Genomic DNA, 18,929 nt, shown 5'->3' with positions numbered 1-18,929 from the left:
TCTCAGAAGAAAAGGAGAGAACAAAGAGAAGAAATAATAGCTGAGAATTTCTAAGATTTTATTAAAACAAACAAACAAACTTGCAGAGTCAAGTTGTTCAACAAATCCCAGGCAAGATAAATACAAAGAAAATCAAACCAAGCATAATATTATACAAAGAATAGTACCATAATTTAAAAACAAGAATAAAGAGAAAAACCTTAAAAGCAGCCACAGGAAAAAAAAAAAGAAAAGGTATGTGTCCCATATAGAGAAAACATACTGCAAATATGAATGATTACTTAGATGAAACAGTGGATTTAGATATTTAAAGGTCAGAAAGCCATGCTAAGTGAAATACACCAATCTCCCAAAAACCCAAAGGTTGAATATCTTCTCTGATGTGTGGGTGCTAACCCACAATAAGGAGGGAGAGAGGAAGGATGCAAGTGCAGTGAATTAGACAAAAGGGGATGAAGGGCAGGGAGGGAGGACGGGAGTAGGAAAGTGGAATGAATCTGACATAACTTTCCTATGTACGTATATGACCCACCACAGTGACCCTCACCACCGTGTACACCCACCAGACTGGGATCCTAATTAGAATAAGATATATTCCATGCTTGTATAAACATATCAGACTAGATTCTACTGTCGTGTGTAACTAAAAACAGTCAATTTTTAAAGGGGTCAGAAAGAAAGCAAATGTTAACTATATTCTATACCCAGCAAAAGTATCCTTCAAGAGTAAAGGTAAGGGCTTCAGTATCTGGGAAGATGGAGAAAATGCACTTTTCCCTATTCCTCCCTTAACTAAGTACAACCCCAAATTATGGACATTATATATAAAAACTGTACAGGGATACTCTAAAAGGTGCAAAGTTGGAAGTAAATGGACTAGGGAGCTTGGTACACAAAGAAAGGAACTCTGCTCCAGCCAAGCACCACAGAGAAAAGATGCAGCAGCATCCCCATCTCTACTAGCAAGTGCTGAGTGGAGAGCTTAGACTGCTAGCCCTGACCGGTTATAATAAAGTACACCAAAACCTTGCTACAGCAATATCAGAGAAGGCCAAGTAGACAGCCAGGACTTTCAGTCCTGCCAGTCAGTAACAAGTTACCACAGCAGGATGTCAGTGGGGACCATGTAGGCAGCCTGGAGTTCCCCTTGCCCCTGGCATTAATGAAGCAGTCCCTCATTTTTTCACTAAGGTGGTGTCAGAGCAGGCCCAGTGACAAGTCCAGACTTTTTCCACCACTCAAAAGTAACAAGGCCACTCATCCACAGTGTCCAGCAAGGCTACACAGAGAGCAATAAAAACGCACCCCTCCCATCCAGCCAGGATGATTACCAAAGGAGGCCTAGAAGGAAGCTTGAGCTACCACCACTGCCATCCTTAACATGGAGCCCCTCATCCTGTGGAGGTCAACAGAGGTCGAGGGGTAAACCTGGACTTCTGTCTCCTTCTGGCAATAACAATTCGTACTTTCCTTCATCCACCAGAGCAGTATCAGAGAAGGTCTGCTAGAGCAGAGTTAAATAAGGTCCAGAGTCTAATCATAAAATACTGACATGTCTTGGTTCAATAAAAATAAATAAACAAATCACTCATCATCTCTAAAGTCAGGAAGAGCTCAAACTCAATGAAGAAAGAAAATGAATGATATCAAGACCAAGATGACACAAACATTAGAATGGTCTGACAAAGATTTTAAAACAATCACCATAAAAACACTTTAACAAACAATTGTAAACATGCTTGAAATGAATAAAAACATAGTTAGGTCTCAGAAAGGAAATAGATGATACATAGAAGAACCAAATGGAAATGTTAGAACAAAAACTTGAATAACCAAAATTAAAACCCAGTGAATGGACTCAAGAGTCAAATAGACAAAAAAGAAGAATAAGTAGACTTGAAGACAGAACAATGCAAATTATCCAATCTAAACCACAAAGATAAAATAGACTGAAAAATATGGACAGCTACTCACAGACATGTAAGATTAGGGAAAGAGAAAGAGACAGAGAATATTCAATTTACTAGAGTGTCAGAAGAAGAAAAGAGAGTCATACTGGAAAAAAGCATTCAAAGAAAGAAGACTGAAAATCTTCAAATTTGGCAAAATAATAATAAGATAGCAGATTCAAGAAGCTGAGTGAAATTTAATGAGAATAAACCCAAAGAAATCTACACCAAGCCCAAACCTCCAAAAACTGATGACAGAGGACAAACTTTTAACAGCAGCCAAAGACAAATGACATATTATCAATAATGAAAAATCAGTTCTAATGATAGCAGTTTTCTCATCAGAAACCTTGGAGGTGAGAAGTGGAACAATATGTCTTAATATCGCTAAAGGAAATTTTCAATCCCAAATCTAATACATGGTGAAAATATTCTTCAGGAATAACAGTAAAATAAAGACATTCTCAAACAAAGAAGCTAAAAGAATTTGTTTCAGAGTACCATAAAGAAAAAAGAAAAAGAAGTTTTGTAAACAAAGAAAATGACAAAAGAAGACTTGGACCATCAGAAAGGAAGATGGTGAGAAAAACTATGAGTAAATAAAAACTTCCCTTGAGTTTTACAAGCCGTGTTTGAAGTTTGAATAAAAACTTATGGTACAATCTAATGTGAAGAGATAATAATGCATTTTCTTTCAAATGGGAGGGATAAAGGAAAACAAGTTTTCTGTTTGTCACCCAAACTGGGAAAATGCTGTCATTAGTAGATTTTTGACAATTTATGTATCCATAATATAATAACTAGCACAACCACTAAAAAGGTCATATGAAAAGATGCCCTAGAAAACACTATAAATAAGAATAAAAAACTGTTTAAGTAACAAAGGCTACAAAACAGGTAGTTTACAAAGGAAAACAAAAACAGACAAGTGAAAAAGAGAGGACAAAAATAGAAAGCAAAACGTAAAATTGCCAAAAAGTCCAAACATATCAATAATTACACTAAATGTAAATGATCTAAATATACCCATTAAAAGACAGATTGGTAACCAGGACTTTAAAAAAAAAGGCCTCAATAACATTGTCTCTACAAGAATCGTCCTTCAAATAAAATTACATACAAAAGTTAAAATGAAAGGATAGGGAAAGATAGGCCATGCAAATTTCAATAAAAATAAATTGGGATTGGCTCTATCCGAAAAGCAAACTTCAGAGCAAAGAACATTCCTAGGAACAAAGAAGGATATTATATTATAATAAAAGTATCAATCCACCAAAAGACATAGCAACTGTAAATATGTGTGCACATAACAGCTACAAAATATGTGAAGCAAAAACCAATAGAATTGAAAGAAAAGCTGTAATCCCAGCGACTCCAGCAGCTGAGGCAGGAGGATCTGAGGCAGGAAGATCTCAAGTTCAAAGCCAGCCTCAGCAAAAGTGAGGCACTAAGCAACTCAGTGAGACCCTGTCTCTCAATAAAATACAAAATAGGGCTGGGAATGTGGCTAAGTGGTCGAGTGTCCCTGAGTTCAATCCCCAGTACCTGCCTCCAAAAAAAAAAAAAAGTATTGAAAGAAAAACAGACAAATTCACAATTATAATTAGAGACGTCAGCACTGCTCTCTCAATGTTTGATAGAACAACTAGATATAAAATCAAGATACTCAACACCATCATCAATGAACAATCTAAGTGACATCTATAGAAAACTGTATAGAACAGGGCTGGGGAGATAGCTCAGTTGGTAGAGTGCTTACCTCACAAGCACAAGGCCCTGGGTTCAATCCCCAGCACCGCAAAAAAAAAGAAAAAGAAAACTGTATAGAACAGCAGCAAAATACATATTCTTTTCAAGTACCCGTGGGACATATACCAAAACAAAGTACATCCTTGATTATAAAACAAACCTCAAAAAAATTAAAAGTCCTGAACCCAAACAGAGTATGTCCTCTGTCCAAAATGGAAACAAACTGGAAGTCAATAATAAAAAGAAAACAGGAAAATATTCAAACACTTAGAAAATAGACAACATGATTTTTAAAAGTCCATGAGTAAACAGGATGTCTCAGTAGAAATAAAAAAAGACTTTAAAGTAAATGGGAATGATAATACAACTCATAAAAACGTGTGGGATATGGCTAAAGCAGTGCCCAGAGGGAAATTCATAGCACTAAATGCTCATATTAGAAAAGACAAACTATCAAATCAATAATTGGAGCTGTGCCTGAAGAATCTAGGAAAAAAATAGCAAATAAACACGAAATAAGAGAAAAAGATAAATAGTAATGATCAAAGCCAAAGAGAACAAAATTGAAAACAAAAACAACAGAGAAAATCAAACAAAAAATTGCGATTTCGAAAAGATGAATAAAACAGACAAACCTCAAGACTGACAAAAAAAAAAAAAGAGAGACGGTATAAATGCTTAGATCAGAAATAAAGAGGAGAATATCTCTAACAACCTCACAGACATAGGAAGAATAACAAGGGAACACTACAAATGACTCTACCCACACAAATTGGACAACCTGGATAAAATGAATCAGATCCTCAAAAACACAAATTAGGCTGGGCGCAGTGGTGCACGCCTATAATCCCAGTGGCATAGGAGGTTGAGGCAGGAGGATCACAAGTTCAAAGCCAGCCTCAGCAACTTAGCAAGGGTCTAAGCAACTCAGTGAGACCCTGTCTCTATTTTTTTTTTTTTTTTTTTTTTTTTTGCTTCCTACCTCTAAATAAAATATAAGAAAGGGCTGGGGATGTGACTCAGTGGTAAAGCACCTCTGGGTTCAATCTCTGATACTGAAAAAAAAAAAAAAAACACACAAACTACCACAGTTCACTCAATATAAAACAGATAATTTGAATAATTCCATATCTATTAAGGAAATTAAATTTGTCATTTGAAACTTCTTTAAGAAGAAATCTTCAGACCTGGATGAGTTCATTGGAGAATTTAACTAAACATTGAAAAAAAGAATTAGTATTAATTCCACACAATATCTTCCAGAAAATAGAAGAGGAAGGAACACATCTCAATCCAGTTTGCAAAATCAGTGTTACTTTGATGCCCAAACCAGCAAAGTCAGTATGAAAAAGGAGAAAACAATAGACTATTATTTCTCACAAACACAGATGCAAAAATCCTTCACATGATACTATCAAATAGTGTTCATCAACATATGATATCTAGAGAATGACAGTAATCTACCTGCATTCATGGGGAATATGTTTCAGGACCCCCAACAGATGCCTGAATGCACAGGTAATACTGAATCCTATTTATACTATTTTTTTTCTTTTATATACATACCTGTGATAAAGTTTAATTTAGAAATTAAGCACAGGAAGAGATTAATAACCACAGCTCATAATAAAATGGAACAATTACAACAATATTCTATCATAAAAGTTATATAAAACCTATGAATAGTTTCTTTCTGGAATTTTCCATCTGATATTTCTAACCTTGATTGACTATAGGTGACTAAAACTACAAAAAGCAAATCCATGGGTAAGGACAAACTACTGAATACGCCATGACCTACCTCATTTCAGGGACACAAGCTTCATTCCACATTCAAAAATCAATTAGTATGATCCGTCAAATTGACGGGCTAACAGGAAAATTACAAGATCCTGTCGACTGATGCAGAAGAAAAATGACAAAAATTCAACACCCAAGAATGATTTAAAAACTCTAAGGTGGATGCGAATATAAGAGATCTTCCTCAACTTGGTTAAAAAAATCTACCAAAAAACTTCAGTTACACTTATACTTGGTGGTAAAAGACTGAAAACTTTCCCCTAAATACAAGGACATCACTCTTACCATTGCTATTCAACATAGTGCCTGATGTTCCAACCAGCACAAGGCAGGAAAAGAAATACAGGTATATAGATCAGAAAAAAATAAAGCAAGTTGTGGATAATGCGGTGGTCTACCTAGAAATCCCTTGGAATTTATAAAACAAACAAACAAAAACTTTTAAAATTAACAGGTTCAGCAAGATCACAGCATGAAAGACCAACCTGCAGAAACCAATCACATTTCTCTAGACTAGCAATGACTATGGGGAAACCAAAACTCTAAATATAGTGCCCTATGCAACCGCTCAAAAGATGAAATGCTTAGGTATAAAGATGAAAATGTATGGAACCTGCATACTAAGAATTATAAGACAGTTGATAAAGGAAATCAAAGAAGAGGTGAATAAATGGAAAATATTCCACATTCACGAGCAGGAAGAGGCAGCACAGCAAAGGTGTGGCTTCCCCTTTGATTGATAGACAGGTCTACTGCAATCCCTGTTGGAATCCCAGCAACATTTTTGTTGACGTGACACAGTTATTTAAAAATTTACTTGGATGGGTAAGACAATTTTGAAAAAGAATAAAGCAGAAGGACTCAGTCTGCCCAATTTCAAGACATATAGCTATAGTAATCAAGACTGTCTATTGACAGAGAGACACAGGTGAATAGAACAGAATAGAGGATCCAGAAATGGCCCCACAGAAGCACAAACAAAGGAGCAAAAGCAATTTGAAGGAGGAAGAATTCGTTTTTAAATAAAAAGTGCTGGAGCAACTGGATCCCCATAGTCAAAAAATGAACCTTATACAGAATCTAACTCAAAACAGATCACAGGCTAACTATAAAGTTATAAACCTCCTGGCGGGGCGGGAAACAGGAGAGGGAAGCAGATGGGAGAGCATTGTGATGATAAAGAGTTCAGTATCTGGACTGTGGTGGTGGTTACAGAAATCTACGTGGTGGTCACATCACACAGACTTACCCATTGTGTAGGTGTCAAATTCCTGGGTTGGATGTTTTAAGTGTACAAGATACAACCACTGGGGAAATCCGGCGAAGGACACCAGGTCCACTCTATCCTATTTCAGCAACTGCCCAATGATCCCTAGTTATTTCAGAATTTAAAGAGAATATATATATGTATGAATGAGTGAATAAATAAATAAATACCAAGGTGAAATAAAGACAATTTCAGGTAAACAAAACCAGAACGTCTGTTGTTTACAGACCTGCTCTATAAGAAATACTTAAAGGAAATACTTCAGGAGTGAACACCAGATGGAACCTCAAATCTAACAGGAAGAAAGAATAGTGTAAGTGGTAAATATGTGGATCTTCCAAGGTTAAAAAATTTTTCTCTTTTCAGTTTCCTTACAAAATAAATAACTTTGAAAGCAATTTGTGTGTGTGTGTGTGTGTGTGTGTGTGTGTACCAGGGATTGAACAGAGTGCTTAACCACTGAGCCACATCCCTAACCCTTTTCCATATTTTATTTAAAGGCAAAGTCTCACCAAGTTGCTTAGGGCCTCATTAAATTACTGAGGCTGGCTTTGAACTTGTGATCCTCCTGCCTCAGCCTCCAGAGCTGCTGGGATTACAGGTATGCACCACCACGCCCAGCAAAAACAAAACTTATTACATTGGGCTATGGGACACAGGAGGTATATAAAAATAGAATCTATTAAAACAACACTGTCAAGGTCAGCAGTGAGGGGTAAGAGGAACGGTACTGTTGCAAGATTCTTAAATTTTACATGAGGTTGTACAAATTCACTTTCAGTAGTAAGTTAAACTTAGAAAGTCTATTGAAATTTAAGTGGCAAATAAAAATTGAATTAAATAAAACACTCAAGAATGAAAGGAACTGGACAAACAGAAAACAAATAATAAAACAGAAGACCCGTGTATTTAACAATAGCAATCATCTCATTCACTGCAGAGGACCAAACACCACAATTAAAGCACAGAGATAATGACGCTGAGTTTAAAATGCAAAACCCAACTCTTCGTTGCCCATAAGAAGCACGCTTTCAACACAGACTACAGGTATTTGACAGAAAAAAAATGTAAACACACACACCACATAAAACTTAAGCATAAGAAAGTTGCCGTGGTGATATTAATATTAGACAAAGGGAACGTCATCATTACCTGAGGTAAATATGGATTTTTCAAAATTGTGAAAGTGTGTCAACAGAAAGACATAACAATCTTAAATGTGTATGCATTCAGAGCCTCAAAATACGTGAATAGAACTGACCAAACTAAGGGACAAACAACAGACAAAACAACTAGTGAACATTCAATGTCTCTATAATACCATCACCCATCTTGACCTAATCAACATGCGTAAATACTGCCTAACGAGTGTGGAATACACACTCTTTTCAATTAAGATGCTTGCCAAGATAGATGTTGAGACATTAAAGCAAATCTCAGTCAACGTCCAAAGTCTAAAATTTTGCATGCTATGTTATCTGACCTCAATAGAATTAAACTAGAAACTCAAGAAAAACAAGATCTCTTTAAAAGTCCTAAAATATTGGGAAAGTAAACAACACAATTTTTAAAATGTATCAAAGAACAATATCCCAAGAGCAGACACAAAGGTGCATGTCTATAATTCCAGTTACTCAGGAGGCTGAGGCAGGAGGATCATAAGTTTGAGGCCAATCTGGGCAACTTAGTGAGACCCTGCCTCAAAAAAAATTTTTAAAGTACTGGAAATGTAGCTCAGTCCTAGAGCAGCGCTGGATTCAGTTCCTGACATCACCAAACACATACAGACACACATACACACACGAGAAAAAAGTATTTTTAACTCAATAATAGTTTTCAACACTTGTAACCAATTTTTATAGTATTCAGTTAAAGAAATGCTTAGAAGCATGTTTGCAATTTTAAATGATTATAGGAAAGGAGAAAGTTTTAAAAATCAATTATATGTTTGTACTTTAAAAACCTAGAAAGAAGAACACACATCCAAAGCAGGTAGAAGGAAATAAATAATAAAGATAAGGTAGATATTAATGAAATAGAAAAAAATCAACTCAAAATTGGCTTCTTTGAGAAGTTAAGATAACTTGCTAATAAGACTTTAAGGGGAAAAAATGAGAGAGCACACATTTTCAACATCAGGACCAAAGAGGTGGCAACACTACGGGTCCTACAGGCATTGGGATGCTGTTCAGGGACCATTATAAACAGTGTTTTTTGGGCTGGGGATATAGCTCAGTTGGTAGAGTGCTTGCCTCGCAAGCACAAGGCCCTGAGTTCAATCCCCAGCACTACAAAACAACAACAACAACAAAAACAATGTTTTCTCAATAGAAATGAACAAAGTTCACAAAAAACATGACTTTCCAAAATTGGCATGGTAAAACAGAAAGCTCAAACAGCCCCTTGATGATTTTTTTTTAATGATTTTTTTTAAATCAAACTCTACCCACAAATAAAACTCTAGGCCCAGATATGTTTCCATTAGTGAGTTCTATCCCACTTTTAAAGAAAAAAATAATATCAATCATGTTCCAACACCCACAGAACAGAGAGGAGAAGGCGATACTTCCAAATCATTTCACGAGGCATAATCCTGATGCCAAGACCCGATGAGGATGCCATAAGCGACACAAAGCAACACATCCCTCATGAACTTAGAGGAAAAATCCTTAGTACAATATAAGAATTGTCTTTTCACAAATATTGATGACTAAATTATAATTATAAATTATAATTATGTGAAACATGAGATGAGCCCTCTGTTTGTGTCCTTACGTGGGAAACCCAGAAGCCCTGAATTTGGCATACTGCCACTCAAAAGACATTTAACGGCACAGGGCTACATTAACCTGTGGGGAAGGGTCATCAAGAAAGCTGAGCCTGATCCCCAAAGAGCCAGGCCTTGCCATTCAGACGGGCCTCCAGATCACTCTGTAACAACCCATGCCTAGACCTTCCTTAGTCCCCGTGTGGAAAAGGTTCCAAGGGAAGTGGTGACAAATTTGGTTAAAAAAGGAAAAGAAATGGTATTAATGGCGGCTCAATAAATATTTGTTTGTTTGATTGATTAATTGACTAATTCAGAACTGCTGAGTAAAATCCTAATGAGGAAGTTGCTCTGGATCAAGGAGCATGCTCATCAGGTGGGTGTGCTGGACGGGGCAGTTCCTGCATAGTTGCTGCCTCACCCGTGGTGAGACACTCGGTGATCCCAGTTCCTCGGCCCTAAATTTCTGAACCAACCAACTCAGTGTATCATCAAAAAAAAAAAAAAAAGTCACCCTTATACATGTTCATGCTTCCTATGGAGAAAAGTAGCCCTGGAAGTTGAGAACCAGCATGCTTGCCAATGCACTAAGAAACACATGGGTCATGAGTCCCTGACAGAAAAAAAGTACATGCTCCCTAAAACCGCACCCAGCTATTGTCTTCATAAACGAGGGGATTGTTTCAATCAATCCAAATGGGGGTCACAGCCCAAGGGATACATAAGACATCTACTGAGGTATGGATAAATACAAATCACTTCTGTTTAGTTTTCATTTCATCTATAAAAAGGAAAGAATGAAATTTAGCAGTACTCATTGAGAATGCGGATTGACCGCTCGACTTCTATATAATACACATTAAGGTTGCATGAACAAGGAAGAGATGTGAGATCAAAGCAAGTTCAGAGACCTGAGGGCTCTCGGGAGCCTTTGGGACCGCCCCCGCCTCCTGGAAGGCTCATCACAGCATTCTGACCGTGTGTGAGCACTATACCTTCACAGTGTGGGAATCCAATCTGCGACAGAATCTGGTTCAAGGTCAATTTGTTGCTCTTAAGTCCATGCAGTTGAAGCCATTTCTCAGATGAAATGAGACTCTGCTCAACCAAGTCTGTCTTGGTGTTGCTCAGTCCCTCCTGCCTCTGCAGCTGCTGTTCAGAGGTGGTAGAAGATGAACCTGATTCTTCCATCTCTGATTCAAGACGTAAGTCACAGGGACCTTCTGAGTCACACTCAGGCTTCCTGAAAACTTGAAAATAACCTCACATCAACAGAGGACTGGTTTAATAAAAATTATAGTATACTCATGAAGTGGAATTCTATTTACCAATTAAAATTACAACATAGGTGCATATTTGTTGGCAAAGAAGATATCCACCTATATTGCTGAGAGGTACCCATAAAAATTCAATATACATCCACACACACACAAACAGAAAAAATTTAGAAGGATGTATGCCAATAAGTTTACAATAGTCATCTCTATGTAGCAGAAGTATGGGTGGGGTCTCGCCTTTTCATATTGTTTAAATTTTTCTTTTTGCCTTTGCAGAAATGCATATTGTTTCATTTTTATTTTTATTTATTTATTTACTTATTTTGGGTTACCAGGGATTAAACTCAGGGGCACTCAAACACTGTGCCACATCCCCAGCCCTATTTTGTATTTTATTTAGAGACAGGGTCTCGCTGAGTTGCTTAGCACCTTGCTATTGCTGAGGCTGGCTTTGAACTCATGATCCTCCTGCCTCAGCCTCCTGAGCTGCTGGGCTGACAGGTGTGCGCCACCTCACCCAGCACATATTGTTTTAACTTGAACATTTCTACAATCGGAACTGCTTTTATCATTTAGAAAATCTCTCCCCAGCACCTGCATGACACATCTGTATGCCAATTATAACCACAGCTGACACTTTGCACCCACAAGGATACAGAAGATAAACTCCGAGAGGAAGTGTGCGTGATCTGCAGACGGAGTGGCTAACTGGGAGCTAGTGGCAGGCAGGGGCCAGACCACAGCTCGGCCCTGCTGGAATACAGACACACACCTTCTCAGAGTTTTATTTCCTGGGATTTCATTTTAAAATTGAACTGAAACATTCTGGTTCACAGAACCAGCTGTTCTGGGATCAACAGGACACAAAGCAATATGCAACCTATTAAACCAATCTCAACCTGCCTAAATAAAGTCGTGTACGCAAGGGGAAGGGAGCGTCACGCTGTAATGCAATCTTTTTTTTTTTGGACCAGGGAATGAACTCAGGGTTGCTTAAGCCACATCCCCAGCCCTTCTTAGGTTTTATTTAGAGACAGGGTCTCCCTAAGTTTCTCTCTAAATCGCTGAGGCTGGCTTGAACTTGTGGTCCTCCTGCCTCAGCCTCCCAAGCCACTGGAATTACAGGAGAGTAGGGCATGCATTGCTGGTACCCAGGGGAGTGAGGGAGCCCTGCCCCTTTATAGATTTCAAATTTCCTTTCTTCTCAGGTCTACCTGACCAAAAGGCAGGAAGAGAGCCGCCCAGGGGGTGATGCTTATGTTGGAAAGTGCGATCCTTCCATCCTTCCAGGGCGAGGCCATTAGCAACCAGGCGATGGGAATTGCTATCTATCCACTTCCTTTCCCTTGTTAATCAGTTCCCTGAGGCCATTAGCAACCAGGCGATGGGAATTGCTATCTATCCACTTCCTTTCCCTTGTTAATCAGTTCCCTGTTCTTTGCTCCGGTCTCATTGACATGGAAATTCAGTCAAACACCAAAATTAGTTGGACCCAAGCCAGGGAGGTTTCTGTGAAAAGAACTAGTCGTGTTCCGATTAGCCCGACGCTTTTTTAACACGCGCTATGTGCAGCTACAAGAACCTCCAGAGGCAGGCACTCCTCTTAGTCCCTTTTTGCAAATGAGGAATCCAAGACAGCAACTCTCACAGCTGGTAGCAGGTGCAGCTCGGATTCTAACCCAGGCCATCCAACCCCAGCGCCTGTGTCCTGTGGCTCTCATTGTAATGGAAACACCGGCAGCAGCTTCCACGCTGGCCAGGCACTGGGCTGAGTCCGTCACGGGCACCGGCTCACAGATGGCTCATACCCACGCTGTGGGCCACACCCTCACACCTGAGGAACTGGCTGCTATGAGAATCACAAGAACTTGATTGCAAGTTCTGCTGTGGCCAGTAAGAGGCAGAAGCAGGCATCTTGCTTGAGCACTGTTATCTTTAGAGCCAGCCTCCTCCAGCCGCTTCCATGGGACAAGCCTACAACTGTGTTCCAGTAGGAACACGTTCTCTTGGAGTTCCTGGTCCTCGTCCAAGGCAGACAGCATTAACCTTTGTCCTCAGAGCGCAGGCTGGACGCACCTCCTGGCTTATCACCCTTGAACTTTCAAGTTTTCCAAGTCGAGATGTATATGACTTTGTACTGTTCATGTCTGATGGCGTCCAAAGGTACAAGAACTCACTTTCTTTCTACAAGGCTCAATTTGATTAGTTTGCTACAAGATTACTTAGAGAGGGCATCATGGAAGAGTGGAAAAGTTTAGAATTCAAACTCAGAGTGAGCCGGTTAGGCCACTTTAGGAAATGATTTCACCTCTTCACCATAGCAACACACGACATGCCCTAACCCCAGGCTACTAGAAGGATCCAATGTGATGGTGGAGGACTTATGCATGAATAAGCACTTACTGTATGGAAAGGCTTCTTTTCCAAGAAGCCATCTCAAAGTGATTTGCATTTAGTACATTCACTTTTTTTTTTTGGGGGGGGGGTACTGGAGACTGAACTCAAGGGGACTGAAACACTGAGCCACATCCTCAGCCCTATTTTGTATTTTATTTAGAGACAGGGTATCACTGAGTTGATTATGGCCTTGCTAAGTTGCTGAGGCTGGCTTTGGACTCACAATCCTCCTGCCTCAGCCTCCGGAGCTGCTGGGATACTAGGCACGTGCCACCAAGCCTGGCTCATGACATCCACTTTTTATTTCAAGCACTATTTAATCCAAAATTCTCAGTTGTATTGAACTATGAAGTTCAGAATAAATCACAGATCATGAGAACAAGGACAGATCAATACGCTTCAACTTTCTTTGAGAGAATGTGTCCACAAAGGCTACAGCTGAAGTTCTTTTAAACTGGGTCAATTGTTCCTATAGAAACAAGAAAGGGAAGCTCGGAAGATTTTTTTTTTACTATTTCATCATTTCCAGTTAATCTTCCTCTTCCCTGAAACACACCCACCTCCTACATTCTTGCCAGAGGGAGCTACCCCATCTTGGGTTTAAAAGGGAAGAGGTTTCATTTACTTATTTCTGCTTTCAAATTTTAATTAAATTTAAAAGGACACAGTCTTGATTCCAAACCAAAGGTAGCTGAATTCCCCAGCTTAGCTCAGGTACATGTTCCCAGTTCCTTTTGGGATCATCTGACTTTTTAGTTTAATTTTTTTTTTCAAGATGGGATTGGCTCGATGGCATCTGAGAACCCGTGTGATTCATTCTGACTCAGACCTTAGCTCTAGGGTTTTATGGCCACACAATACCTGTACTGTCAGAAATGAAAGGCACTGGACAGCAGAACGCAGCCAGAGAAAACAAGGAAGGAAAGAGAAAGGGCATCTCCCAGCAGGAGGGACCTTTACTCAAGTGGGATAAAGGACTATTCTAGGAGCAAGGAAGCCTGCCTGGAGCCAGGACTTAGCCCAGGACTCCCCATCCCACCACCCCCCAACACACAGCCCCCCACCCATGACTTCCCACCTCCAGGCTGATCTCTGGCATTCTAGGGAGTCTCAGCCTGCAGGTCCTCCTGACCACGCCTCTCCAGGTCCCCTTCTGCAGCCTCTCCCTGGGAAACCTCTCACCTTTGCTTTGATACGTCATCTCTATGGCCCTGGACACTTCCAGTGTGTCCTCTCCAGACTAAAAGAGGTTTCCATGGCTGCGGTGGCAAACCCTATGAAGGCTGTCAGCACAGGGCCTCACATACAGCAAGCACTTTTTTTTTTTCAAACAAGGTAAAGACTCACAGTTCCTGGAGGCTAAGAACAGGAAACAGCTATCTTTCCAACCATAGACATTATATTCTGCCCATAACTACACTATTTATTTACTACTATATTTAGGTTTTATCATCTGAGGTTGTTACAAACTGGGAGAACCCAAGAACCCAGAAGTCAGAACAACAACACATCCCTGTTGAACATCGTCCAAAGTTTTAAAAGTTATCCAAGAATCATAGAATCTGAAGAAAGAGGAAGGGGTTTCCTGAGTAAGGAGGAAGTGAAAAGGAAATGATGGAAGCGAAAGTCTGAGCTGAAGCCAGGGGAAGGCAAAGCTTTGGGAAAAATAGAAAGTTTATGCTGGCAGAAATCTAAGGGCCCCAGGCGAAGGAAGTAGACCCCATGCAAACAGTGTCCACTTCATGCTGTGACGTAGCCCTGGGGCTCGGCCACTGTGACTTATTTTTACAAGGGACATGTTTCTTTCTCCTCCTCTCTGCCTGCTCCTCCCAAGTCTCTCCCCTTCCCTAAGCTCAAGGGAAACAGGATCACCTTTCTTCCCCATCCTAGACGGAGTTAATCTGTCCCTGGGCACACCTGTCCCCACCACAGGAACCAAGTCACCCAGACTTGGGGGATGGCACCAGAAGCTCTCAGAAATGACTCTACCGAATTAACAAGCGAATTACAACTCCAACAAAACAGGTGTCATGTAACCTTTGAGTCACCTCTTTAAAAGCCCCCTCTTCCTGCAGATGGCCAGAATCACAACCTCTGGGACAGGAGTCCCCTGTGTTTCTCCTTTGCTGCGAGCAAAGTAATAAACTGTCTTTTTCCTTTTTCTCAAAACCGTGTTCTCATTATTGGATTAGATTCGGGGACAAGGACCATATGTCCCGCCAGCCCTGCTGGACTTGACTTCCCCCTGTACTGGGCACCCAACTGATGCCCCATGACTTTTGGGAGGTGGTGGGAGTCCCATGCCCTAATAGGTCATGTCCTATGTGCTCAGAGGTTGAGAGAGTTCATGAATTGAACTAAGGTTGAGAGACTTAGAGTTCATGAATTCGACTGAAGCATTTGGGAAGCTTTATGATCAACATCCCAAACTTCCTATCCTGGGTAATTTCTAAAAAAGAGGTCTAGGTCAGGTGGATAGATCTTGGGATTTATGTGGATTCTGAATCATCATACTCCCAGAAGAAAAGACAGAGTTGATGCTCCCTGATGTACTTTGCTGCAATTTTTTACAGTCCCCATTTTTTAGCCCTTAAAAGACAAAGCCAGGCTGTGATCATGGGATCCAACAATGTTGGCAGTGGTGAGGAGATGCAAGTGGACTGTCCCACGATTGAGAAAACAGAGGCAAGAAAAGAAAATATGAGAATAATTGGAGAGCTTTAGGGGGTAGGTCATTGCCAGCTCCTGAGGGGAAGAAACTAAATGGAAACTCAAACTATTAAGTTTTATGCCCATATAAAAAGAGTCAGAGAAAGTGGTGTGATTGTAGACACCACAGTGCAATGGGAGGCAGCCTGAGGCCTTTCCAGAAGTCTGTGGAAAGCTTTCCTGCAAGCAGATCGCTTTGAGGTCTTGACTATTTATATGTATCATTATTTATTAGAAATATTTCTCCTGGTCCTCATGTTACCTCCAAAGCCCAAGTGGACTTTGTCATCCTACATTGGACTGTGGCATAGACACAAACCAGGGGGGCTGGATCTCCGCCTGAGTGACTGAGCTCCTGCTGGAAGCAAGGTACAGGGGAAGACTCTCTAGGACAGGACGGGCGGGTGCCAGGCGCTGGACTTGACCCGACAGCCATACAGTTAAGAGAGCATGGGAGGTCGCTGAGCATGTGGAGGACTGAGTTAGTTAGGACACTCTATCCTTCCAAGTTTCCCCCCACGCAATCCGATGGAAAGCTCAGGCCTCGCAGGTCTGGCGTGGCAGGGATGGTGTCCCGCACTTACTGGGCAGAGTCAGGTGGAAGGCCAATGGCTCCGGTTCAGCAGCCCCCCACCCACCCTCCAGGGCCCATCTGACCCGAAAGGGCGGGCGAGGTGAGCATCTTGCTCGTGGACCCAGCAGAGGTCCCCGCCGACTGCGCCAGGGTTCAGCAGGTCTAGGTCTCTGTTGTCGACAGCGTCGCCGCGGTTGCTCGGACACAGCCAATCACGGCGCGGCTCGCGACCCGGCCCCGCCCACGGGGCGCGCTCCAGCCGAGGAATGGGCGTTTCTCGGGACCCGTTCCCGGGAAAGGTGGGAGAGTGGACCGCGGGGACCTCGGAGGAGCCCTCCGCAGCAGGGGCCGCGCCGAGGGACAGAGCGGATGGCATTGTCCCCTGTGCCTACCGTCACCGGAAAAATTAGCAGTGGCGAATATTAATGAATTAAGTTAACAAACCAATATGCAGAGACCCGGGGAAGAAGCTAGGCTGCGAGCAGACCGTGACGCTTACAGCTTGCGGAGCACTCGCCCCTGCGTCGTTTCCTTGGAGTCTCACCCCAACACTGAAGAGTGTCCTCTTCATGGCACAGCTGGGGGAAGAACTTAAAATAGGGTCAGTTAGTTACAGATGTTCAGCCACGAGACATGGGTGGAGCTGAGACAGGAGGAACAGGGAGCTGCCACTTTGCAAATTTGCACCGTTAAAATAGCAATCTTACGATGTTGCAATGTCACTTTGGGTTGCAGTTACAAAACAAAGATTCTTATCTATTAGTTATTAATATTTCCGTAGGCAGCCGGGCTCGGCGGCACACGCCTGTAATCTCAGCAGCTTGGGAGGCTGAGGCAGGAGGATGGCAAGTCCAAAGCAGCCTTGCAACTTAGCGAGACCCTGTCTCTAAATAAAAATAAAAAAGGGCAGGGGATGTGGCTCAGTAGGTAAGCGCAATTACTGGGCAAAGTCAGGTGAAAGACCTGGGTTCAATCCTTGATACCAAAAACTAAAGTAAAATGAAATAAATAAATTCCTCTATGCATTAGTTCCTCCCTTCAGCTTTATTTTAACCCTTTTAGTTTTGCCTTATCAAGTGTTCAAAATATATGCCTATGATTTTTCAGGAATGAGTACAAAATAATGTGCTTATGAAAATCACCTTTAAATCCTTAACGAAAGATTCCACGGGCAAGTACTGCTTTTAGTATGGGGTCTATTGAGTTGTGTTTTAGATTTTCAAATGGAAGAAGTGACACAATCATTTGTAGATTTATGAGTCAATGATCTAATAACTGATATTAGAACTGAGTAATTCTGCCCCAACAGAAAAGTCTACTTCATCCACAGAGATTTATTTTTCTTTCATTCTTTTAATGCTTTTCTAAAGAGTACTGAAAAGCTTGATTTCAGATCACAAATTATTCTGAAAGGGGTTGTAGCTCAGTGGTAGAGTGCTATTTTTTAAAAAAGTTATAAGATTGTACACCTTTGGCCCTGCAAATGACATCTGCTGTTCATACCACCAAAAAATAAAGATAATTTAAAAAAAAAAAAACGTTGCTAGTCTGTTCAGCCAATATAATCCCCCAAGAGAGACTAACTGGCCCTACCTCTGAGCACCGATGGCTTTTCCCAGGCCACCCCTTTGATCTGGACTGCCACAGCCCAGGAAACAGCTTCTCAGGTCCTTCAAGGAGGACTTCCCATGGATGGTTCAACCCCAGTAATGGCTCTCGGCCTGTCCAGCCTCCGAGCACCACCTGTCAGTACCACGCTCTCAGCAATCATGCACCCTGCTTGTGACAGCCCTTCCCTTGTCCTTTGACCTTTGTGCTGTTTACTTTTCAGGTCGGGTGGGTTTTCTTTTTCTTTATACAAATCTATCCCTGACACTCATTGGACGCCTGCCCATCATTAGGATCTTCGGTGGGGGAGGGAGAGTGAAATGGGGAAAAGCAATTTTCCTAACCCCCCTGCAAACACTGGAACTAAAGGAAAGGGAGGTGTGCACTCAAGGGGACTGCACAGCTCTCCGAGGAAGAGACTGAGATGGAATTGACAGGGAGGCCCTCTCTCTGAAGAGGAGGGGGAAATGGGGTACGCACAGCAACTGTATCAAGCAATAGTCTCTAGGCACTTTTGGGGAAGGGGGTTTTGGTCATCACGGGCAGCCTTGGGAGAGGTGTGGGACTGGGAGAAGGCAGAGTCCCAACAGACATCTGTCTGTACAGAGGTTTCTCAACTCACAATGGAGTCACAGTCACAATAAAGTCATTATCATAAGTTGAAAATATTGTAAGTTAGAAATGCAGTAAGCTGGGTGGAGTGGCGCACGCTGGGATCCCAGCAACCCAGGAGGCTAAGGCACGAGGATCACAAGTTCAAAACCAGCCTCAGCAATTTAGCAAGGTCCTAAGAGACTTAGAGAGACCCTGTCTTAAATTAAACATAAAAAGG

At 41.3% G+C, this 18,929-nt stretch overlaps 1 protein-coding gene across 4 annotated transcripts in view; it reads right to left on the bottom strand.

Moving 5' to 3' along the window:
- The window catches only part of Vwa3b (von Willebrand factor A domain containing 3B), a 179,629-nt gene extending 162,985 nt beyond the window's left edge, over window positions 1–16,644 (bottom strand). For all 4 annotated transcript variants that reach the window (XM_047522799.1, XM_047522801.1, XM_047522800.1 and 1 more), the window contains exons 1-2: window positions 16,500–16,644; window positions 10,528–10,782 (exon numbers count right to left, since the gene is read on the bottom strand). In XM_047522799.1, the coding sequence (XP_047378755.1) occupies window positions 10,528–10,723 (196 nt within the window). In that variant the 5' untranslated portion in view covers window positions 10,724–10,782; window positions 16,500–16,644. The remainder of the gene's footprint in view (window positions 1–10,527; window positions 10,783–16,499) is intronic.
- Between the last annotated feature and the right edge of the window lie 2,285 nt (window positions 16,645–18,929).

Source organism: Sciurus carolinensis, chromosome 13 (genome assembly GCF_902686445.1).
Source record: "Sciurus carolinensis chromosome 13, mSciCar1.2, whole genome shotgun sequence".
Lineage (NCBI taxonomy): Eukaryota > Metazoa > Chordata > Mammalia > Rodentia > Sciuridae > Sciurus > Sciurus carolinensis.
The sequence above is the reverse complement of the archived record's forward strand: the minus strand, read 5'-3'. Positions and strand labels throughout refer to the sequence as shown.